Source organism: Ursus arctos, unplaced genomic scaffold (assembly GCF_023065955.2).
Source record: "Ursus arctos isolate Adak ecotype North America unplaced genomic scaffold, UrsArc2.0 scaffold_2, whole genome shotgun sequence".
Lineage (NCBI taxonomy): Eukaryota > Metazoa > Chordata > Mammalia > Carnivora > Ursidae > Ursus > Ursus arctos.
Window position 1 is genome coordinate 6,212,054 of NW_026622874.1, and position 24,616 is coordinate 6,236,669.

The window sequence follows — 24,616 nt, forward strand, 5'->3', positions numbered from 1 at the left end:
GCTTCATGGCATTGGACTTGGCAATGGTTTCTTGGCCATGACCCCAAACACACAGGCGACAGAAGCAAACATAAACATAGACAAATGGGACTTCATCATTCTGAAAAACTTCTGTGCATCAAAGGAAACTATTATGAGTGCAAAGGCAACCCACAGAATGGGGGAAAATACATCATTTGACAAGAAGTTAATACCCAGGGTTCCTGGATGGCTCAGTCGGGTAAGCATCCAACCTTTGATTTCGGCTCAGGTCAAGATCTCAGGGTTGTGATATTGAGCCCCATGTCGGGCTCCACGCTGGGCATGGAGCCTACTTAAAAAAAAAGAAAGAAAGTTAATACCCAGAATATGTAAAGAGCTCCTACAACTCAACAACAAAACAAGCCGATTTCAAATGGGCCAAGGGCTTGAATAAGACGTTTCTCCAAAGGAGATTTACCAACGGCACACAGGCACAGGAGAAGATGCTCAACATCGCTCATTATCAGGGAAATGCAAACCCAAAGCCCAAAGAGCTACCACCTCATCGCTGTCAGGACAGACACGATTGAAAAGACAATCACAAGTGCTGGCGAGGACGTGGAAAAAGGGGAACCCTCGTGTGCGCTTGGTGGTAATGCAAACTGGTGCAGCCGCTGGGGAAAACAGTACGGAGGGTCCTCAGAAAGTTAGATAAAACTACCCCAGCTTCCAGCCACCCCATCTCTGGGTCTATACCCAAAAGGACTGAAAGCAAGATCTCAAAGGGGTATTTGCACACCCACGTTCACTGCAGCGGCAGTCACAGTAGCAAAGAGGTGGCACAGCCGAAATGTCCACAGACGAATGAACGGGTAAAGGAAACGTGGTCTGTATACACAACGGACTATTAATCAGCCTTAAAGAGGAAGGAAATAGTGTCACAGGCTACAAGACAGATGAATGGGGAGGACATTATGCTGAGTGAAGTGGGTCAGGCACCAAAAACCAAATCCTGTACGATTCCACTTACAGGAAGTATCTAGAGGAGCCCAAATCATAGAGACAGAGGGAGGAATGGTGGCTGCCAGGGGCTGGGGGAGGGAAACGGGGAGCTGCTCACCGGGTACAGGAGTTTCAGTGTTGCAAGATTAGAAAGTTCCGGAGAGCTCCTCTGCAGCCAGGTGAAGCCTAGGGCAGGAGTGAGACGATACACGGTACATGACAGGTGTGTCCCAGACCCAGGGCTGCCCCACCCCCCACGCAGGGGCTACCCCAGGAGAAGGGAGCAGGCACAACCCACAAAGCTGAGCGGGCCAGTTTATTTTCTAACACTAAGCAAAATGGGGCAGAAAAGTAAGAAAGTTACCGTAGCAGACGCCGGTGGTTGTCTGAGTAGAGCCTTCCCCGCTCCTCTCTCACTCCTTCCTCACCAACGCAACTCTGATTTCATTCAGGTGCTCATCCCGCCCCCAAGAGACTCAGGGTCACGCTGGCTGTGACAACCCCACACTCGTCGCCTAGGGAAGTGACACAAATACCACCAATGGGAGTCAAGGGGAAATCCGCCTTGGGGGGGGGGGGGTGCTAAGAGTGATTTTCACCGACCTCAAAAAATGACACGGGAAGATTCGTTCTGTCCCTCTCCCTCCCCTCGTCTCCCCGCACCTGGCTCTGGGCAGTGGGAACGCCGGAGTGGGAAATGGGAAGAATGAGGGGATTATTGATGATGATGTCACAGAACTGCTAACTAAACCAAAACAGAAAAGCGCACTCCGCTCTTGTCGTGGGAGAGAAACTCCCGACTGCATGAGACCCCTGGAGCCCAAATTAAGCCCAGACTTAACCAGTTTAACCAATTCATTACCCTCCACTAGGGCCCGAAGGTGCCCGCAGCCAAAGTGTCCTGACCGTTTACATACTTCCTCACACCTGCATACACGGCACTAGCTGAGTCCCCCTGTGTCCTGCAGCCTGGCCTCTGGAGTCAGGGAGGTTGGCCTCTGCCCACACGCAGATGCCTCTAACTAGCTCCACTTTGCCACTGGTTTTGCCACACAGCCCTCTCGTGTCTGGCCTGAGCTTCTGGACACTAAAAACTCTTTCAGTGAACCAGACTCCAAGCCCCTTGCGACCAGAGACTTCTCATTTCTGTATCTCCACAGTGCCTGGAATATGCCAAGTACAGGTAAGTGCTCTGGGATGAATCAGTGAATCCCCTTCTGAACTCAGTGCAGACTGTGCCCAGAGAAGTCTCTGTCCCCCTCTGCCTGTACCAGCCCCTCCGAACTCCCCTCGACACACAGGGCCCCCCACAGGGCTGAGCCAGGGGCAGCAAGAGGAAATCCTGGGCAAGGGGCTGGGGTGGGCAGAGCTCCACCCGGGCAGAGGGTCCTGCCTTCCCCCCTCCCAGAGTTCCGTGTCCTCCACCCACCTCGTGTTTCATTCTGGTCTCCGGCACTCACTGCACTTAACCGACAGCTTGGGCAGCCTTGCCAGAGCTTTCCAAAGATCGTTAAAATGCCGCCAGGATCACCTTCACAACACTTCAAATCACTAACCTGCGAATCACTAATGTCTGAGTGTTTAAGATTGTATTTATTTATTTTAGAGAGAGAGCATGAGCAGGGGGAGGGGGAGAGGGAGAGAGTCGCAAGCAGACTCCCTGCTGAGTGCAGAGCCTGACGTGGGACTCGATCCCAGGACCCTGAGATCATGACCTGAGCAGAAACCAAGAGTCAGACGCTGAACCAACTGCACCCAGGAGCCCCGTCACTACCGTGTTTTTTGTCTTTCGTTTTATGAATGAGGGAAACTGAGGCCCAGAGAGCTGAGCTGGCTGGCAGGTGGCGGCTACTGGCAGGAGAGGAATCAGCTCCCACGTGTTTGATGGCGTTCCCTCTTCTTTTGTTAGGGACAGTGACTGTGGGGAATCCCACTCGAGGAATGGCTTTGTCCCTGATGAGAGGAGAGGGGGCTGCACGATACGCAGGGGATGGGGGCTTGTCTCCACCTGTTCCCCCCCAACACCCTCCCCCCAGCCCAGCTCACCTGGAGCAGGGTTGGGAGGGGAAGCCATGTGGGGGGGGGGGGGGACACCTCGGCAGCACCATCCTCCAGCCCCCAGGGCACATGGGGGAGGCATGCTCAGCACCTGCACTCGTTCTTCACCCACAGATTTCAACCTCGGCCATTTGAGAAGAGGTAAGAGAGGAAAGGACGGGGCGGACCGATGCGATGACCGTGCAGAAAGCGGACGGGATTGGGGGAATTAAAGCGACTTCGTTTTTCCAGGGAGATCGGAGAAGACATTGCCTACATAAAAAGTGACAGGTGAGCCGCGGGGGAGGAGCAGGTGGAGATGAACGGTTTGGGAAGTTTTAAAACCGAGGGCCTTTCCTCGCACACAGAATGCTGTGTGTCACAGCGACGAGGCCAGCTGGACGCGGGGTGGCGGTCTCCACACAGCACAGGGGACACCGAGCCTCCCCGCGGCAGCCGTCTACGTCACAGCAACGACACCCCGGTTGGAAGGACGGGACTGCCGGGGCTCCTGGCCGGCTCCGTCGGTGGAGCGTGCAACTCTTGATGTCAGGGTCGTGAATTCAAGCCCATGTTGGATGAGGAGACTACTTTTAAAATAAAAGTAAAAATATATAATTGCCCCAAAATAAAATGCTGAAAGGCTGAAAGCTAGATTCTAGAGTGCGGGCGGGGGGTGGACACAAAGGGACGGAGAGCAGCAGAGAACCATTCAGAAAGAACAAGGAACAACCTGAGCCATCTGACCGCAGTCTCAAAAATAAAACTCAAAGTAAGTGTGGAGGAAATCCAAGGAGAACGTTTCCAAGCTGTAAGCAGTGCTCCCTCGGGAGGACCACGGGGCTGTGGACTGTGGGGGCGAGGGAACGCGGGTCCCCGGCTTCTGGAGTGCCCAGCACACACCACCAGGGTGCGTCCACGGCACCAAGTCTGGGGTCAGGTGGGGTCACACCGCGGCGTGCGGCTCCTTGCCCTCCCTCACCACGTCATTGCCATACTTCCTCCCCAGGCCGTGAGCCCGCCTCCCGGGCACGAGGACGAAAGGTATGAACCACAAGAACTCACTTAGCATGTGCCTGGGTGACAGTCTGCTGCTGGCATCGCCACTCTCCAGGAAGTCCATGGCTGCTGCCTCGGGGTCCTCCCAGAGGTGCCCCACGTCCCCCCGTCCCCCTGGACCTCCTCGCAAACCACCGCCAAGCCATTTGCTAGACCTGATCATCCCTCCCTGCCGCTATGCAGAGCTGTCCAGAGGTCTATGTCCTACACGTGACCTTCCCTGAGCAGCCAAGGGGAAGGTGGGGATTTATAGGGCCTTTCCTTCCCAGCAGTTGACCCAGGACCCTCCCTCCTCAACTCCAGCGAAACCCCCATTTCCGGATCACAGGTCCCAGGCGCATTTCTACACTGGGTGGTGGGTCAGCTTGCCCTCCTGGGGGGCTGTGCTGTCTAAAGCAGGAAAAGCAGGGGCCTCAGGTTTGGACCCCATCCTGCATAGCTTCAAGACCCCGTGGGCACTCCGCCCCGCCGGGATGGCAGGAGGGATGAGCCAACTCCTGGCTCACCCCCATCTCTCTCACTCCTACCTCGTTTTACCTCCAGGCTGACCGTCCATCTCGGTCCCCGTGGCTGTCCCTGGTCACCCCCCAGCGCCCATTCCCACCTCCCTTGAAGACGTCAGACTGTGCTTCACACCATTGCTCATGACCCCGTCTTCTGATGGCTCCGGTAACTTGGACATTACGCTGGTGAACCAGGAGACACACCCCAACCGTGTACTCCCTTGTCCTCTTTCAGTGGACATGGGGCTGCGTGAAATAAAGCTGTTTCCCCATCTCCCTTGGAGCAAGGCGTGGGCACGTGACCAAGGGCCTGCAGGATATAAGCAGGAGCGCTGGGAGCAAATTTGGGACGTGCCCAAAGAGGAGGTGCACGCGTCATCCTGCTTTCACGCCGGAGGGAGTGAACCTGATGGACACTGAGAGCCGGGCAGCCGAATGTGGGCCGCAGACTGTGGATCCTGAAACAAGGAGAGAGTAACCTCCCCCCGCCACCGGTAACCATGCGTTCCTGTGCGCTCCCCGAGCTGCCGTCTGTGGGAGACCAGTCACCAGTCTTGTTTAAATCGCCACTGTTACATTTGGCTGAACCCGGCCCTGTGCTCAGGTCCGTCACTGGCAGAGTCAGGATCTGCTTGCTGCCAGCCTTAGTCGGGAGCCCGCGGGACACCCAGGGCGGTGGGGTTTGAGCATCTCGAGGTCCTCACAGAGGGGATGCAGCACGGGGACTGCAGTCATGAGCTCTAGGCGGCGTGAAGGAGCCGAAGAGCAGGTGACAGAGAAAGGAAGTGAAGGGAGTGGGACGAATGCACACAGGAGGGATGTGGAGGAGGAAGGGGAAGCCGGTCCCCAGGTCGAACCCCAGGGCTAGCCTTGCATGCAGCGGACATGAGGATTCCTACAGCAATTCCACACCAGTGCAGTTTTCTAGCTGTAAACGGTGTCGGGAGAGCCGCGTAAGCCGACTGACGCACCCCCTGCCTCCAGGATCCCGGGAACGGACCCGCTCTGGAGGAGTGCGTCTTCTCTTTTCCCCAGTGAATTTCTCTGCTTTACCCCCTTGGCGAGGTGTCAGCCTGGGAGAGCGCACAGAGCCGTGGGACAGAACGTACGTACCTGTGGGACAGAACGCGAGCCCACGAGCCGCTCCGCCCGCCCAGGGAAACCTGGCGGAGGTCTGGACAGCTCTACAAGACAGCACAGAAAGGAGAGACGATTCAATAAAGACGGCTACAGATACAGACAGACAAAACCGGGTCCCCCACCAAATACATAAAAATGAGTTTCAGATGTATAAAAAATCCTTATAGGAAAATTAAACATTTTTCAAGGATTTATTTATTCATTTTTAGAGAGAAGGGAGGGGCAGAGGGAGAGAGAGAATCTCAAGCAGACTGCCCGCTGAGCACAGGGGGGGCTAGAGCTCACAACCCTGAGATCATGACCTGAACCAAAATCGAGCGTCAGATGCTTAACTAACTGAGCCACCCAGGCGCCTCGAAAATTAAAATTTAGGTTTTTAGAAAGCCTCAAGTGTAGGGAAGGATTTCTTAAAGAAGCCTCAAAGGCATAAGCCACCAAAGGTAAAAGATGGACACACAACAATAGTAACATCTCAGCATGACTTTGGCGCAGAGGAAGACGCTAGTGAGACAAGCCCCCGCCTGGGGAGCACATTTGAAATGCGTGTCACTGACCAGACACTAGCATCTCTCCAGAACATGTATTTTAACAGACGTAAATACCCGTAAGTAAAAGGCAAGTCTTCCCAATGGAAAGTGGGTGAAGGATGAGAACAGACACGTAACAGATGAGGAAATCCGCACGGCCGGAACATAGGAGACCAGACATGCTCAAGCTCAAAGCGGACTCTAACCTTACGGACAGAACACCCACCCCATCAGCAAACACAAAAAAATCCGAAGATGCCAAGTGCAGGTCGAGCTGGGGAGCAGCGGGAGCTGTCGGAGGACAAAGGGCCCCACGAGCTGGGGAGCAAGCGGGAACATGCCACCGGGGGGCGGGGGGGGGGACCACGTGCACTCACCCGGATGCCCGGAACAGCTCTCCCTGTGGTCTGGTTCTAACACAGAAACCCCGCCAAGCCCACGATGTCCGTTCACAGTGTAACAGGTGCACAGCAGACTGTCACACAACAGAATAGTAAACAGTTCAAATAACCGAACCAGAGCTTCATTTACGTCCATGAACATCTTAAGAACCAAATACGACAATTTCAGAAGTCGTCAAGTGAGTACAGGATGGTATAATTTCTATAGAGTGTAAAGAACGTGCTGGCACGCAGAGCTAAGCTGAACGTGGAGGGATGGGTACGAGTTGCTTTTGGGACAGCAGAAGGGGCGTAGATGGCCTTGGGGCCGCAAACGGGCCTTCAGGATTATAAGGTTTTATTTCTAAAAACAAATCTGGAACAAATATGGAAAAAAATAGAACTAGTTGGTTGGTGACATGTGGGGGGGGGGCTTAGCACACACAGCCTGTTCTCTGTTCCTTCCAGCATATCTAAATCGCCTTTCTGTCCTCCCCCTGCCCCACACTCTGTGTCAGGGTCCGAGGCTCCCAGCTCCGGGATGGCTTTCCCAGGCTGGGTCTCCTCCGGTAGCTGTTTCCCCTGCAAGAGCTCACACCCTGGGGCCTGCTCATATTCACCTGTTTTCCTATCTTAGCCCTTCCTCGTGGGCACTGTTCCTCTCTCCTTCCCTGTAGGTGGCTTGGATGCAGGGCCCTCCCCCCTCTGCTTGTACCCCTAAATGTGGCTTGCACCCCCAGCACCTTGGCCAGCCCTTTGACAAAAACCTCTCCATACCTAACAAATCAGAACCTATCAAAGCTCATCTTTGGGACCCACCCCCCCCCCCCCCAACTACTGTTTCAATTGCCAAATTGAACAAGCCAATCCCAGGTCTTCCTCCCCTTTACCACCAGGGACCAGCCCTCATCTTCTGAGACTCCAACCTGCTGTCGGCTTTCCAGGCTGTGATGCCATCACCCTGGGCTCTGACTGTGACTGTGAGTCAGTCAGCAGTGGCTGGTGTCCGGATTCCAACCTCCAGCGCAGAAAACACCACCCCCACCAGTCTGCATCTGGCCTCCAGGCTCCCGCATCCCCTCTGCAGTTCTACAAACAATCCAGGGAATGGCAAAGCTACATCAAACATCGGAATCCTTTTACTTCTCTCGTGATTAACTGCCAACTGTTTGGCACTCACGTTATTTCAGGAACGGGGACGCAGGGCTACTAGTCAGGACTGCAAACACAGTCTCTGCGTTGGCTCAGCGGCCAGCCAGCCATGCTGCCCCATGCCACCAGCAGCCACCAGTGCTGCCTCGAGCGCCCAAGCGCCGGCCAGAAGCATAGCTGAGATTCTCTCCATGGCCTGGGACGATGTGGACAGGAAAGGGAGAAGCCCACCAGTCCACGCCCCGGTCACAGTGCCCAGAGATGGACACAGGAGGGACAACAGTGGGTTCCAAACGTGGGCCCCCCCCCCCAACCTCCCCCAGCACGCTGGTTTGTCGAGCAGTGACACTGCTTGCGTTGGCCCTGCACAGCCCGGCTCAGGAAGCCTTCGACTTGGAGAAATGACTGCAGATGGATGTGAGCAGTGAACGGGGCGAATCTCCCTCCTGTCCTCGGAGCACACATCCTCCCAGAAGAGGCCAAGAGACGCAGGGAGCGGGGTCCACACTTACAAACACGCCCAACTCCAGCATTCCAAGAGGATTCATCTATTTATTGACATTAAGCCACTTCCCAGCAGTAACTGCTGTAACAAGAATAGGACTCGGGTTCTAAAGGTAATAAAATAACGATGACGTCAGAGACAAAGCGCTGGGGACACTCCACACACGGCAAACTGGCTTTCTTCTCCCGCCGGAGTGGGCAGGTGCTAGGTGCCATCCCGAGCATGGACTCCTGGTCCCTTCCTTCACCTTGGCCCCCGGAGCATCCCGGGCTGCGGCGCAGGGCCGGGCGGCTTCTCCACATCCCCCCCCCCCCCAAAGTGGCACAGCCGTCCCGGGCTCCTCCAGCCCGACCGCCAGCGCTTCCGGCCGGTGAGCCGTGGTCAAGTGACAAACCACCAGCACCAAAAAGCTGATTCTTCCTCTTCGCCAAGTAAACACGACACTTTTTTTTAAGGAAAGAAAAGTCTTAAAAATATATGGCACTAGAGTGTAGAACGATACAAGGGCACCTGTGACAACTTCCCTGGCTGCCAGCCCCGTGCCCAGCCCCCGTCAGATGTAGAGCTGATGAGAAGCCAAGGTGTCCATGAACGGACGCACCAGGTTGTCCGTGGAGAAGTAGAAGATGAGCCCGAACGTGATGGAGATGGGGAGGGCGGGCAGTGCCTTCCTGAACACAGCCAGCAGCAGGAGGGTCAGACACAAACCCTGCAGGACACGGAAGGGGGGTGGTGACCACCAGTGTGGGTGGGGGAGCTGGGGAGGTCTGCCCCTCGGGCTCAGGCGCCTGCGTGGGGCAGGTCGGACAGCAGCCCTGGACACCCCATCTTCCTGGGTCCTCTCGAAGCTCTGTGCTGTGCCCGAGGGGGAGCGCTCACCCCATTTAACACCCCGCACGCTCACGTGGGAGCCTCCTGACTCCCACCGCCCCCATCTGGCAACAGCAGCGACGCGCGTGACCAGTGGCAGGCGGCCTCCCCTCCAGGGACGTGTATTTATAAAAAGCTGGACAAGCTCCACGGAAAGGCCGGCGAGGGTCTCCGCAGCTGGCACCTCTAGAGAACCGAAGACGCTGTGTGACCCATCCCCTTGTCCCCTTGGAAGTGGCTGCCCATCCTGTCCTGCCCTGGCCGATGGGGGCAGTGGTCCAGGGAGGGGACAGGGGACTAGAGCGGCTGCCCAGCCCTTGGGTGGGGCAGGGCTTCAGGTCAGACAGTCCGGAGGTGGAGGAGGCTGCGGGTCCGCGACCCCATCCCTGACACATGCTGTGGGCAGGTAGGACATCTCCCAGGGACACAAGCTTCAGGCTTCCGGTGCCCTGTGACACCCAGCTTCACTGGGACGGGGGCAGAGCACGTGCCGCTCAGAGCCTCCCCCTCTCAGATGCAATCCTCCTAGGACACTTCCCCCATCACAGGTATCTGGCCACACTGAGTCACTGCTGGGGTTCAAAGTGACGGGGCCCCCTCCCTGCCTCACAGATGTCACGAGACCACACACAAGGTCGGCCAAGCCTCTACACAGCCACGTGCATGGTCCGTAACGCCAGAACCCCTCAGCCACACCTGCCCGGCCCGGCCCCTCCTGTAAGCCTGGTCTCTTCTCGAGGGGCTTCCTGGCAGCCCTGCCCAGCCCCCTCCACGGGACAGCAGCATCTGAAATTCCCCTCCGCTCCAGTTCCCCCCAACCTGGGAGACGGGGCAGGTGTACCCACGGCCCACTCACAATGAGGATGGCCACGAAGCATGCCAGCGTGGTGTTCCAGTCCCCGCTGCCCGTGGCCGCCGCCTTGCCCACCAGCACACTGTAGAAGATGAAGTCCCCCAGGCCGAGCTTCACGCCCCCTGTGCGGGGAAGACAGAGCGAGCCCGTCGGTGTCGGGAGCCCCAAAAGGAAGTGGCGGAGAAGGCGGAGGCCAGCCCAGCCTCTCTGCCTGCCCAAAGGGATCCCAGGGACCCGGGGCCAGAGTCCTGGGGTCTGTGGGGGCCCAGATCGGGCAAGGTCGCCACCAGCCCACCTCACCTGGCCTTGGGCAAGGACCAGCTGCCTCGGAAAACCAGCAGCCAGTGGAAAAAGGGGGCCACTGGACTGGGCCAGCCGCCATCTGGGCTGTGAAAACCTGGCATTTCTGACAATTCGGGTAAAACTGGTGCTTGATACTTAGTTGCGTAAGAAAAGAGCAAATAAAATGTACTTTCAGGGGTCGGTGGAAGGCTGTACAATTTAGCGCTAAGTTTAAGTCAGAAGTATTTTTTAGAAAACTTAATGTCACTACTTTCAAGAGCACATACAATGCCTCGAGCTCCTCTGGCAACCCTCCCCCTTAGAGGGAAGCGTAATTGGTAGTTAGCTTATCTCTTGCCCACCGTGAATGAGAACTCAAAAACTTGCAGGATGCTCTTGTTTCCTCTCGACAGGGTTGCCCGGACAGATTCCTTGTTCACAGGTAACTGCTCCCGGCAGACAGCACAAATGTTCATCGAACAAAGTCGCGCGTGCAGGCCTGCTGCCTGTCTGCCCCTCCGCGGCCTCGTCCTGCTCACGGGGGCTCCCTGGCTGGGGCTGGACCCCGTGCCGCCCTCCAGCACACCTCCGCAGGCTGGCTCCTGCCCCCAGACAGGAAACAGGCCTCCAGTCCAGCATCTCACGCAGTCTGCTTTCCTTCCTCAGCTATCTGTCTCTCTCCACCAGGCTCCTCACTGTGGTCTGTCAGTCTCCCTCTCGCTCACACCCACCCCCTGCTTTCCTGCTCTTCCCTCATCTCTTCTTTCTCAATCACTCCTTTCTCAGAAGAGCTCTGCGCTCGCGTCCTGTGCACTTGCGAGGCCCGGAAGCCCCAGGTCCCCCACCAGCCAGTGTGCAGGGGGGAGGCCAGCACCCGGCCCATGGATGCCCGCGGCCTCCACTGCTCCCTACTCAGTTCCTGTTCTCCTCAGGTTGTCCTCTGGCACCCTCCCTTCCTCCTCACTGTGCAGACCCAGGTTTGGACCCTCTGTCTCTATTCCGACCCAAACCCTCCCCAGGCCCCCTCCCCCCCGTTCAGGCCCAGGTTTTGACGTGCACGTGATGCTGACTCAAACCTTGGCCTCAAACAGAACACGCTTCCCTTCCATGTGGCTGCCGAGTGTCCCCCTGCAGGTCCCGAGATGCTTCCAGCTGCCCATGGCGCAGGCCCCATGTGCCCTGGGTCACCCCCCAACTCCCGCCAGCCCCTCCCGCAGCATTTCCTCCCAGCCCGAGCCTGCATGGCTCTTCCCTCGCTGGCGCCAGGAGACTGGTCTCCCAGAAGGCTCAGCTCCTCCTGCAGCCACGGTCCACCTGGAGCGCTAGCTGACAAACCACGGAGGGCTCCCCGCCGCCTCCCCTGCGTGCACACCACCCCCCAGGGGCTGGCCTTCCTCAGCTGCTCCCCGAGATCCCCGAGGCTCTGTCCTCTCTCCTCAAGCCTGTGCCAGTGCTGCTGCGTCATGAGGAATTTTTCTGGCCTTTGTCCCTGGTTCCGGGGAGGGAGGCCACATCCCTGGAACTGCCCGAGTAACAGGAAACCCAGGATCCTAAACCCTGGAGTTCGTGCAGGTGAGAGAATCAGGAGGGGCTGGTCCACCAGAAAGACCGACCTTGTGAGAAGGGGGCTGGGACTGGGACCAGCCGGCCTCTGGGGGGCCAGGCCAGGCCCCGAGCGAGGGTTCAGTCACATCTACATAACGCAACCCCCGTAAGACTCTGGCCCCTGAAGCCGGACGAACATATCCACATGCCAGGTGTGTGTGCGTGTGTGCGTGTGGGTGTGCGTAACCCACCCTGATGCCTCCTGGAGACAGATCTCCACAGAGAGAGCCCAGGACCCTCCCACACCTGCCCTCTGCATCTCTTCACACGCTGGTCCTTAGTTGTCTCCTTTATAATAAAACTGTAATTGTAAGCACAGCGCTTCCCTGAGCCCCGTGAGTCGTTCTGGCAAATTACTGAAACTGGAGGGGTAATGGGGCAGAACTGGGTAGTGACCCCCAGAGAGAGACAAGGAAGGGCCTGTGTGGAAGACGGTCTTGAAGACAGGCCCAAGGGCACATTCCCAAGGGCATGAAAATAGTCCTTCCACCAGGACACAGGTATGGCCCACCTGCTGCGTGCCGGGTGGCATGTGGGACCCTGCGCTCCACAGCCCACGGCGGCCCGAGCATGGGGCAGTGCTGTCAGTGGCTGCCCAGCCCAGCCTGCCCCTGAGCCCGAACCCACACCTCGTGCCCCCACGGCTACACAGGGACCTCCCACAGGCCGTGCAAGTGCACGCTAGGATGGAATTCTCCACCGACTGCAACCCCGCCCCCTCCAGGTCACGTCCCTCCTCCCACAAAACTCCAAACCCTCTGGTGGCCCCCGCTGTGCACGATGCAGAGGCCAGAACCCCACTTCGATCTGGGAGGCCTTCTGAGCCCCCACAAGCCTGCCAGTCCCGTGTCTGCACCTCTGGTCTGGGTGTCCTGCCTGGGCTTCCTCTAACACCCTCGGCCCCTGCACCCCCACCCCCACCCCTGCACACCCTGCTCCCAGAGCTCAACCCCTGGAGCTCAGCTCAGAAGTCCCCACCTCAGGTAACTTCCCCAGGGCCCCCGAGACCAGGTCAAGGAGCTGGGTCACTGAGCTCCGGCCTCCGTGTTCTCCGGCACAGTCCTCCCGGGCCCAGTGTGGGTGTTCAGGGCCCACGCCCGGTACCCCGAGCCAGGCCTGGATTACTGCTCGCACCCAGCACAGTACAGACACACCATCCACACTCGCTCACATCTGGTAAACACACGACTTCACGGGAAGAGTGCCCGACGTGCCCAAGAAGACTCACTTCTGTGCCCATCTCTGACCTTAGGGAGCCTCAGCTCCACCCTCGCCCCCACCCCTGGGCCCACGCAGACTCTCTGGGCCTAGGCGCCTTACTTTCTTCCTCTTCCTCCAGCTCCTCCCCTGGGTAACCAGGCAGGGGGGGCTCAAAGACTTCCGGGTACGAGGGCTCCCCAAAACTGTCATAGGAGTCTTCTTCTAGGTGTCCGCGAAGAGAACGCGACCATCACGGTGTGAGGCGGGGACAAGGGAGAGAGACAAAAGTCCGGTCAGAGGGATCTCTGAGCTCAGGGCTCCCCGGCCCTCACCCACCGGCCAGCCCCGCCCTACCGCAGACAGAAAGGCTCTCCGCTACGCCTCACGAGGAAAGGGAAGGAGAGCTGGACGTGCCCCCCTCTCTCGGTCCCCAGCACGCGTCTGTCCAGGAGGGTCGCTTTCCCTTCTGCCCCTCCCGGCCCTGCGCCCCCCAGAGAGGCAGCCCTGTGACACTCACCCATCTCGGGGTCGTAGGGCAGCTGAAGGGCTCCCTGGGAAGAGGGGTCCAGCTTGGCCATGCCCACCGTCCACACCATGGCAGCTGCGGAAAGAGAAAAGCTCATGCGTCAGGCGCTGCTGAGTGAGGCCGCGTCCCCAGGAAGCCTTCGCGGGACCGTCACCTTCAGCGGGGACGTGCCTACGCCCCTTGTCCGGGAGCCCCGGGGGAGGGGTCCAGACTCACCACGTGTGGGCAGACCATGCCTTTCCTGCGCTTTTTTTATGTCCACGTTGTTGTGAGACAGACCCCAGAGCTGCTCGCGTTCTGGCCCTGAAACTACCCTCTGAACGCCCCCTTCCCCCCACCATGATCCCCCCCCCATTCTAGCTCCTGAACATCCCTTCTCTCCACCGCGATCCCCCCATTCTAGCTCCTGACCCCTCTAGGTGCCCCACAAAGGTGGATCCCACAGCGTCTCCGCTTCAGGACTGGCTTCATTCACTCGGCGTGGCAGCCTCCAGGCTCAGCCCCGTGGCGCGCGTCCGAAAGCCTCCCTTTCCAGGGCTGTGCGTGTTCACCACGTTCCATCCGTCCACCCACCCGCATCGACGGACAGTGGCGTGACCGCGCCCCTCGGCTACAGTGCACGACGCTGCAGCGAACGTGGGTGTGCGGACATCTGCTCAAGGCCCTGCGTCCGGTTCCCCTGGGTGTCCGTCCAGGATGTGATAGCTGGGTCGGGGGCACTGACTGCGCTCTCTCTGGCCTGGAAACTCTCGCCTCAACTCCCATCCCACACGACTCTCCAAGTCTCCCTGTCCGCCCTGTGAGCATGCCTCGCCTGGAACATTCCCCACGGCAGCCACGGCGGCCCCGCCGGCCCCCACCCTGTCCCTCTCGCTAAGTGGCACCTCCATCCCTGCTGTGGCTCAGACCCCACGACGCACGGACGTCTTGACTCCTAGTCCACACCCCAAGCATCGCAAATCCTGCCAATTCTGCCTCCAAAATATCTCCAGAACCCATCCGCGTCTCACAGCCTCTACTGCTGCCCTGGGGCCAGAGCCGCCCCCAGCCCGCTCCTGGGTTGCTAGTCACCCCCACACCCGGCTTCTCTTCCACTCTTGTCACCATGACTTCTGCTCTCCCCTCAGCAACTTGAATGATCCTGTTAAAACGTTCAGGTCAGCTCGGTCCAAAGCCTTCCAGGGCACGAAGCTCACTCAGGAGTGAGAGCCGAGTCCTCGCCATGGCCTGCAGGGCCCAGCGCCCCCGGATCTGCCCCCTCCTCCCTTCTGCGCCCCCCCCCCCCACGGTTCAGCTCCCCAGCGCCCCCAGACCTGCACCCTTGGACCTGCTCTCTTCTCCCTTCTGCCCCCCACCCCACTCCTCCTCAGAGTGGCCTCGAACGTGTGGCCCACGCTGTGGGCCCCCTGCCAACAGCTCCCACTGCAAGTTCCATGTTGCCTTTGTAGACGTTATCCAGGACTCGGCAGCGGGTCTGCACCCTGTGGACAGTGAGCCCCAGGCAGTCAGGCTCACTCCTCAAATATGCCCATTGACAGATGGGAGGGCATCAGGACCACGGGGCTGTGAGCCCCGTGAGGCCAGGGGCCACATGGGTCTTGCTCCCTTCGGCACCGCCGAAGCCCAGCACTATGCTTGTGGCAAAGTGCGGACCTGACGCTCGGCTGTCGAACGCATGTTTAAATCCAAATCCCTACACATCAGCCCTGCAGCCGGCAGTAATCCCGTGTGCCTTCCCTTCAGAGACCTAACTTCAACCAGCCACGGAGCCGTCGAGACAGCCCAGCGTAAAGCTGGTGCACCTGCCCCCCAGAACCCTGTCCTCGAGAGCCCCTCTCCAAAGCACCCTCTCAGGAGTATGGAGGGCCGAGCAGGTGGCTGCGGGCGGTACCCACCACATGCCACTGGCCGCTGGATGGGACGCAGCTGGGGGGCAGACCATGTCCCCTGCAGCCCCGGCTGCCCCTAACTCTCTAAGCACCTTCTGTGTGAAACCAAAATCCAGCCTGTCTTGGTCCCTGGCAGATGGGCCACCCTGGGATCACCAAGGCCACCCCCTTCCCCTTGGATCAGTGAACTCTGAAAGTCATGGCCAGGAAGCAGCCCCTGGTTCCCACCTCGGGAGGAGACACAGGGGTCACTCACAGGAGTAGATCAGGGCGGGAAATATGGGCTCGTTTCTCTCCTGGGCAGTCTCCACCAGCATCCTCAGCGGCCCTTTGGGGCACAGCACAGCCACGAGATCTGGGAGAGCAAACACATCTGGGACATGTTGCAAGCGACATTTATTCCCAAGCAGCCCCCAGAGAGGGGAGCCAGCCCGCATGCACCGGGGCGAATGCAGCCCAGAGCCCCAGAGCGAGGCTCAGAGTGTGTCCTGCATGCCAGGTCCCGACCCACCGGTTTCCAGCCCTGACCTTGAGAATCCACATTGGCTGAAGCCCAGAATGGGGTCTAAACGGGCAGACAGCAAACAAGGACTTGCCATGTGGCTCAGGGACCCTGATGGTGGGCTTGCTGTCCTCAGCCTCCCATTCCTTGCCCTTAAAACGGAAGTGGCAGGGAGAGTCACGCTAACGCCCGCTAACGGGCAGCTAACGTTCTGGGTGCTCGTTATTCGCAGGACTGGCCCGTGGACACTGCCCCCGCCGCCCCCCAGCAGGCTCGAGGTCCAGCCGGGCCCACCTACCATACACAGAGATGGCGCCCAGAATGACCCAGGCAGACCACTCCGGGAGGTACTTGATGAAGACCAAGGCCATGAGCGCGCTGATCATGATGAGGTAGGCCTGCTGCAGCACCAGGGGGCCTTTCCAGTGGATGCACACCATCCCCACAGCGCCAAAGTTCCAGACGGTCAGGAACAGGGTGGGGTAGTCCATGGCCACGTTGTAGGTCTTGAGCACTTCCCTGCATGACCAGAGTCAAGCCACGGGGTGCAAAATTCAGCGGAGAGGTTCGACCCCAACTAGACACAGTTCAACGCCCCCTGCTCCCCAGCCGCTAAGCCCCGAGCTGGGTTTTTCCGACCTCTGGCTTCATTACTAATACCGCCTTCCCACTTCAAGAGTTTTCTAGAACAAGGTGGTGAGCGTGCCAATGTCTCATCCTCGGGTTGGTTCACATAAACGTGGGCTGGCGCAACCTTGGAAGACCCTTTGCCCAAGAAAAAGGTCCTCCTGTCTCTTCAGTCTCTCCGGGCCCCTGGGTCAGGCTGATATTCCAAATCGAAGCAATAGAGCAGACCACTTTCCCCATAAAGAGCAAGTACCCAGGTCCGGCCCGAAGACGAGAACGTGAATTTTAAGTCGGGTTCACAGAGATCGTCCTCCGTGTTGACTGTGCTCATTTAAATCAGGAAGCAGAGAGGGACGCGTGGCCCGCCACAGAGCGCCCTGCCCTAGGTCAAGGCCCGTGGGAGGAGGGATCGGAGGCCGGGCTCTTGGAGCAGCGACACTGGGGAACGTCTGGAGCCCAATGGGCGGGTGCCCTCCCCACCCAGGACTGGAGCCTCGTGGGGGTTGGGGGGAGTGGGGGGTGGGAGGGCCCCGAGGAGCCGGCCCCCCACGGGGGCACTTACCCGAGGTAGATATAGGTAAAGAGGAACAGCAGCATCAGGGAGGACATGATCAACCAGCCATGGATGAACTAGACAACAGAAACGGGCAGAATGAACACAGGCCCCCAGCTTCTCGGGACTGACACCCAAGCCGCAAGAGCCTTCGTTGGGCTCCTCCATGGCTATGCTGGAAGGTACTGAGTGGCCGTGCAACCGATAAAGAGGGCTAATCAGAGTTCTCTCAAGGTCAGCCGGCAAGCGCACAGAGCGGGAAGTCTTCAGGTCCAAGCAGCCAGAGCCCCGCTCCCGCCCTGAGGGAGGATGTGGAGACCTCAGCTGCCGGACACAGCCCTGGGCTCTGGGGAGGAAGCCACGGGGGCCCTGCGCACACACTGCGTGCCAGTGTGACGGCCACAGCTAATCAACGTACACGCACACTGACAGGTGGTCACAGGGGCCACATCAGGACAAAGCAACAGGAGCCTCGCTGGGGTGCTATCTTAGAGTGGTCAGGGCCGCCTTTGAGGGAGCTTTCTCTGGTCACCCCAGGAACAACCCTCCCACCTATGGGTCTACACCAGGTCCTCAGAGAGACACGCGCCTCCTGTCCTGGCCAATGAGGGAGGTCAAGGACGACGGTGGGCTGGTCCTAACCCAGTCCCTTAGCCAGCCGTCAGTGGCACAGTGCGGTCACGGCCACGAGCCTCCCCCCCTCAGTCACCTGCTCGGGCCACCGGGGACCTCAGTGGGAACCGGGTCTACCTGGAATGAAGGCAGTGGCCAGGGACCACATGTGCCTCTGGGACGTGCTGACCCTCCTCGCCCCTGCCCCCTCCACCCCCAGGACCACCACCACCTCCTCCTGAATGTCACAGACCTGCAAGGACACCTCACCGATGTGCCTCCTGCCAGTCCCGGGACGGGTCGCCTGACAGCCACTGACCACGGCAGTGCCGGCTGTCCGCACCCCCCGCCCCCAGTCCCCTCACCAGCTTGTTTTCACAGGCCCCGTGGCCTCTGCTCCAAACACACAGCCCCTACGCTGCTTCCCAGCCCCACTTAAAACTGCCTTATTTCCAACGAGTCATCATTCAGCGACCAGCCTCGGCGTCCCGGCACTTGCCACAGCCCTCCTGTCGTCCACCCCTGCATCGCCCCAGCTAGGACGGGCTCCTGTCCCTGGGCTGAGTCTCCCCTTTGCTCTCCACCTGCACTACGGACAGTGGCAGCCGGCGTGAGGACGGCTTCAAACCAGCCACCCCCAGTGTGTCTTTCTTTCAGGCCTCACGGGTTCACACTCCGAAACCCATGTCCGAAAGCTCACGGCCCGCCCGGGCAGAGACAGCAGCCCCCCGCTCCGGCCAGGTGGGCCTCCCCTCGCCCCGGGCCGCTGCTGCCCTGCGGCTCCCAGAGGCCTCGCCGCAGCTACAGGGCCCACCAGGCCCCCGGGCCTCAGAGACCTCAGCATGGCACCTGCACAGCCAGCCGAGAGGGAAATAGGAAGGTCAAGTAAACCCTCAGTGGAAGTGTGGGGTGAAGGGACCCTAAAATAGAACATCTTGCTTCTTCAGAAAAAGCAGCGAAATAAAATTAACTCCTGAACATGAGAAGGGGCGCAGAGAACGCTGCAGTGAGGAACTGGGGCAGATGGGATTCTCTGTGAGCTCCAAGGATGGTGGCAGCGGGCAACCCCCACGGGGGCAGGGGGCGGGGACAGTGTCTAACAGCAGCGTCTGCTCTGCCATGGGCAAGAGCCCTGGCAGGCACGCGGCAGCAGCAGGCCGGGCGGACAGGACGGGGCAGCGGGCAGGGCGGGCAGTGGGCAGGACGGGGCAGCGGGCAGGGCGGGCAGGACGGGGCAGCGGGGCAGCGGTGGGCAGGACGGGCAGCGGGCAGGGCGGGCCCTCACCTTGTAGCAGCGGTGCTTGTAGAGCACGACCAGGAAGATGGTCATGGCCACGATGACGCTGATCATGATGAGCGTGTTGAGCACGGAGTTGAGCAGGCGCTGGCCCACGGAGGGCGTGTCCTCGGTGAATGGTGTGTAGATGCTGAGGGAGATGGCGGGCTGCAGACTCTGCTCCCTGCCTCCTCCATAGGGCCTGCCCGTGAGCCACCCAGCCTCAGCCTGATGCCTGAGCCCCGAGCGGAAAAGGAAGGGGCCCCCCCAGGCCTCCCCCTCCCTGACATGCTCACCCGCCCTCCCTGAGGCCTCCCCCCACACCACACCTCCTCCTCCCCCCAGGTCCCCCAAGCCCTCCCCGCCCCGAGGTGCTCTCCCCCCACTCCCACCAGGCCTCCCCCTCCCCGAGGTGCTCTCCTGCCCCCCCCCCACTTCTCCAGGCCAGGGCACCCAGCAAACCCCCACACCCGCCCAGGACTTGCCCACCGCTTCCCCTACCCCACCCCGCGCAGCCCGGCAGCAGCGGCGCCCGCGGCCAATACACAAGAGAAGCCGTCCCCTGGCCCCCTGGCCTGTCCACCCTGTGTGTCCGGGACTGCGGAAGCCTGCTGCCCGCCGAGCGCTGCCCTTCCCTGAACACTGCACACCGGGCCCCCTCCCACCTGCTCTGCGATCCCAGCCCACCACATGCCTGCGGGCAGCACGGCTTCTCCCCTGCCCCTTTCTTTGAAAAAACCAAACCAAAATGAAAGGAAAGCTCTGTAACTAAAACACTAAAAACAAAGTTCAGAGAAGGTGGTCAGAGGCAGGCGAGTGCCCCAGAGCGGAGGGGGGGAGCAGAGGCAGCTCCCCACCTGTCTGCGCTGCTGCCCTCCACTCCCGTGATCGAAACCTCCCTCGCGGGGCTGGAAGCCAACTGGGAAGTCTCCTGGCCCCATGCGGGTTTCTGTCCATAGGAGCCGAGGCCCAGGGAGGTGTTCAGTCACACGGTGTGGCACACCTGCGCCCAGAGCCCTCACACCGGAAACACCCCGCCTGGGCCACGAAGCCAGAGCCTGCCCTCCAGCATGAAACCCACGTGTCTGAGCGCCGCACGGCGGCAGGCGCTGTTCTAACGTGCCTCGTTCTGGTGTGGGAGCCATTATATGAAGAAGGAAACTGAGGCAGGGAGCAGTTAGGAAAGGGCCCGCGCAGGTCACGCAGCCGGGAGGCGGTGGGCAGAGCAGAGCGTGGAGTCAGGCAGCTCTTGGCCCCGCTCCACACAGGCCCCCAGCGTGGAGCTGCAGGTGCAGAGGCCCCCCGACCCCACCCTGCTCCCCAACTTACAGCTGGCCGTTCTTCTCCGTGTAGAAGCGCACGGACTTGATGGTGGCCACCACCACGATCATGCACAGGGTGACGGGTACAAACAGCATGATCACGTGCTTCGCCCCGTATTTGAGGGTCAGCTCCTCTTCCAGGCCCGACGGCTGCCCGGGGACCCCACTGCACATGTAGCGGTCCGCGTCCTCGTCAAGGTCATCCTCGCTATCCTGGCTTCTCTGTGGAAAACGGCTCGGTGAGGGGCACAGCACGCCCCAGGCTGGGCCCTGCGGTGCAGTGCACGGGTGTTCTGGAACTGGAAATGAGCCAGTGTTGCGCTCCAGATGCAAGAACCAGCCTAGGGGGCTGCGGTCTAGACGCAGGAGCGCTGGGACGGCAGGGCACTGGAAACGTCTACGAGGACAACCGGGGAAGATACAGAGGGGGCACTCACCACCGCAAATGCAGGACGGGCCCCAGCAGCCACAGGAGAGGGCAGCCTGCAGGCCCGGGACATGTGGCTCATGAATGTGTGGTGCGTCTAGGGATCTCCCCCCTCCCTCCGTTCGGGGACTGAGATGCCACTCAGTTCTGTCCAAGGAGCCACACGGATTCGGGAGGAGACCGGCCAGGTGAGAGAGGAGGAAGACAGATTACACACACACTAGAAGAGTTAGCGCCCATGAGGACTCTGACTGTAAGACACTGGGAACTGGCAGAGGAAGAAACTGCTTGGAACTCCCCCAACACGCGCAAAATCGGGCATGCAGAACTGGGAGCCGTGAACCAGGCTCCGATGGGCTAACTGGCACCAAACCCCTGGGGGGGCGGGGTGTGCTCCAGGAAGGTGAGAGGGCAGGACACCGGCACACGCTGCCCCAAACCCATCCGCAAGAATTTCCGTTTGGGAATTGTGCCAATTCAGGGTCACTCGCTGCCCTGTTCCTTATATTAACTACCAAAGACAAAGCTAAGCGACACACAAATTCAAAAGGACCGTTTCTTCAGTATCGGTTCTTTGCAGAGAGGATTTCAAGGTAGACACTCAGCTGAGAAAAGGCAAGTGCAAAAGGAGGGCTTAGGAGTGGCTCGCGGTTGCCTTGAGCCGGAAAGACTGGAGACCAGCTCGCTGGGAGCTCAGAGGATGGAAGAAACGAGCTCTGATTTCAGCAATGGGGACTAAGGCTGGCTGGCAGGAAAAATTCCACACGAAAGGTTTTAAATACTGTAACAGGCAAAACGGAGCTGGGGTTTCAGGCAAATCCAGATGCTATTTTGCCCTGACGGGGAGGGAGGTGGTAAGGCTAGGTGACTCTCCCCCAGGGCACCCCAACTTCATGATGTGATAACCTCCTGCCCTGCAGAGATAAGATCGGAATGTCTGTGTCCCCCCAAAATTCACACGTTGGACCTTAACCCCAATGTGACGGAATTTTGGGGCCTTTGAGAGAGACCAGGTCGTGAGGGTGGAGCCCTCCTGATGCGATGAGTGCCCTTACAAAAGGGCCCCAGACACCTGCACCCGATGTTTACAGCAGCAATGTCCACAATAGGCACACTACAGACAGAGCCCAGATGTCCACCGACGGTGGATAAAGAAGAGGTGGTGTAGATATACAATGGAATACTACTCAGCCATCAAAAAATGAAATCTTGTCCTTTGCAACGATACAGATGGAACTAGAGAGTATTATACTAAGCTACATACATCAATCAGAGAAAGACAACTATCATATGATCTCACTGACACGTGGAATTTAAGAAGCAAAACAGAGGATCATAGAGGAAGAAAGGGAAAAATAAAACAAGATGAAATCAGAGACGGAGACAAACCGTAAGAGACTCTTAACTCTAGGGAGCAGACTGAGGGTTGCTGGAGGGGAGGAGGTAGGGGGATGGGGTAACTGGGGGACGGGCATTAAGGAGGGCACGTGATGGAACGAGTACTGGGTGTTACACACGACTGATGAATCACTGACCTCTACCTCTGAAACTAAAAAAAATAAATTAAATAAAAAAAATAAATGGGCCCCAGAGAGCTCCCTGGCCCTCCCGCCACAGGAAGACCCAGGGAGAAGACCCAGAAGAACCAGACGCCGGATTTGTCGGCACCTTGCGCTCGCACCTCCCAGCCTCCAGAACAGTGAGAAATAACGTTTCCGTTGTTTCTAAGTGGCAGGCAGCTCAACAGTCCCCACGACTGAGGGAGATGTCCCATGGATCCCGGGTCTGGCCACTGACCCTCTGCAGTGCTCCCCCCGCCACCCCGGGGCTGTGCGACCCTCCCAGCATCCAAACTCGCTCCCATGCTCCCGGGGTGCGGCACCTGTGCCAGGAAGGCGAGTCTACGCAGGCGGCGGCTGGGGACAGAACCATCCGGTCCGCGGCAGACTGCGGACGTGCCGTCTACTCCAGAGCCCTCACTGACCGGGACCCACCACCCACCCTGGGGGACCCACCCTGGCGACTGATTCTCACCTTTACTTTCCCCTCCCTCCTGCACCAGGGCACGCCTGGGTTCCCTCCATGAGGGCCAGGAGCCCGGGGCCTCTGGGTGCTGGCGGGAACCTACCCACTGGGAAGCATTGTCTCCGTCCTCCAGGCCCTGCCGGGCCTCCTGGCAGCAGCGCGGCGGGGGGCTCTCGGCTGACATCAGGGACGTCCTCTCGTCACACACTTCTTCCTCACTGTCAGAGGCCATGAATGTGAGCATGGCCCTGCCTTGGGAAGCGCCTGGAAAAAGGAGCAGAGGGGACCTCGGTGCGTCTTCCTGCAGGCAAAGGCAGCAGAGGACTGCAGCGGTGGCCAGAGGTGGCCTGAAGTCCTGGACATAGGTCCTGCCAGACAGCCACCCAGGACGCTTGGGTCGAGCGGCTTCCGGAAAGGGAGACTTCCCAGGAGTCGCTCCTACGGCTGCGGCAGTCTCTGGATGGAACGGCCAAGGAGATCCGGGCCACCGGCGAAAGGCCCAACCAGAAAAGTCATGGCCACTCCAAACTGTCAGCACACTCATTCATTCAATCAACAAACATCTGCTGGGCACCTGTGGTGGGGCAACAACCACACTGGGCTCTGGGGACAGGAGGACGAGCAAGAAGTACGTTTGTCCTTAAAAAAAAAAAAAGAGAAAGAGAGAGAGAGAGAGAGAGAAAGAGGGGCGCCTGGGTGGCTCAGTCGGTTAAGCATCTGCCTTCGGCTCAGGTCATGATCCCGGGGTCCGGGGATCGAGTCCTGTGTTGGGCTCCCTGCTCAGCAGGGAGTCTGTTTCTTCCTCTCCCCCCCCAATCATGCTTGCTTGTTCTCTCTCACAAATAAATAAAATCTTAGAAAAAAAAAAAAAAAAGACCAACAACCATCCCACGTGACCAATTATATGATGTAAGCGTTCACCGAGAGATACAGAAGCAGGAAGAAGGGTCACTCTCAGAGATCAAGAATGTTTTCCAGAGAAGATACCACCCTGACGGAGACGGAATTTTCCAGGTGGGAGGAAAGGGCGGAGGGTGTGCAGAACAGACACTCTAGGCGGGGCCTGGCGCTGCCGAGGCGGGGCCATGGGGGTGTGAGGGTCTCCAGAGCGTGGCAGGACGTTCGGCATCCCTGGAGACAGAAGGGAAGGAGACCTCCCTGAAGACAACGGTGGGAGGGGGACAGGCTCTGACTCAGGGGCAGCAGGGTGCTGGGTGTGGGGGTGAAACAGGACAGAATCCAGACTGACAGCCAGGCACGGAGCCATGGGCAGGGGACAAGCATCTCAGGGGAAAGATGGAGTCTGGTCCAGGAATCTGTCGAGTGGGAAGGGGTTAGATGAGTTAAAAAGGGTCAAGGAATCTGGGGTACAGGGGAGCAGCGAGACCATGAGAGGTGAGGTATGTGTGTGTCTGGTGGGAAAGTCCTGCTGAGGGCAGGACCCACTGGGAAGGCCAGGCTGGAGGGTTACACCGCAGGGAGGCCTGCCCCCAGCTCCACTGTGCTGACCCGAGCGGAGTGTCCTTACAGCAGCAGCACAAGGAAGCTAGGGCGGTGGAAGCGCCTGGCGCACCTGGCTGTCCCTGCCGGCTTCCTGGGCAGGCCTGCCCTCCCACCACCACCTGCCAGAGGCCCTCGGGGCTGAGCTACGGGCACTGGGGATAGAGGGCCAGGCCTGGCCTCTGTTGAACGTGTGCCTCCACGGCAGCTCCTCCCAGGAACGTGCAACTTCCGAACGGAGCGGGCAGGTTCCTTCTACCATCGGCCAGCTCTGCTCACCC

At 59.3% G+C, this 24,616-nt stretch overlaps 1 protein-coding gene across 4 annotated transcripts in view; it reads right to left on the minus strand.

Annotated features, from left to right (window-relative positions):
* Positions 1–24,616, minus strand: part of PSEN2 (presenilin 2) — a 40,328-nt gene that overhangs the window by 7,142 nt on the left and 8,570 nt on the right. For 2 of the 4 annotated variants that reach the window (XM_057314953.1, XM_048225083.2), the window contains exons 2-10: positions 22,939–23,099; positions 20,391–20,605; positions 19,071–19,263; positions 17,183–17,250; positions 16,292–16,512; positions 15,748–15,846; positions 13,594–13,677; positions 13,197–13,298; positions 10,123–10,873 (exon numbers count right to left, since the gene is read on the minus strand). In XM_057314953.1, coding sequence (XP_057170936.1) covers positions 10,647–10,873; positions 13,197–13,298; positions 13,594–13,677; positions 15,748–15,846; positions 16,292–16,512; positions 17,183–17,250; positions 19,071–19,263; positions 20,391–20,605; positions 22,939–23,079 — 1,350 coding nt within the window. In that variant the 5' untranslated portion in view covers positions 23,080–23,099 and the 3' untranslated portion in view covers positions 10,123–10,646. The other 2 variants (XM_057314952.1, XM_044387975.3) reach the window with 2 other exon arrangements.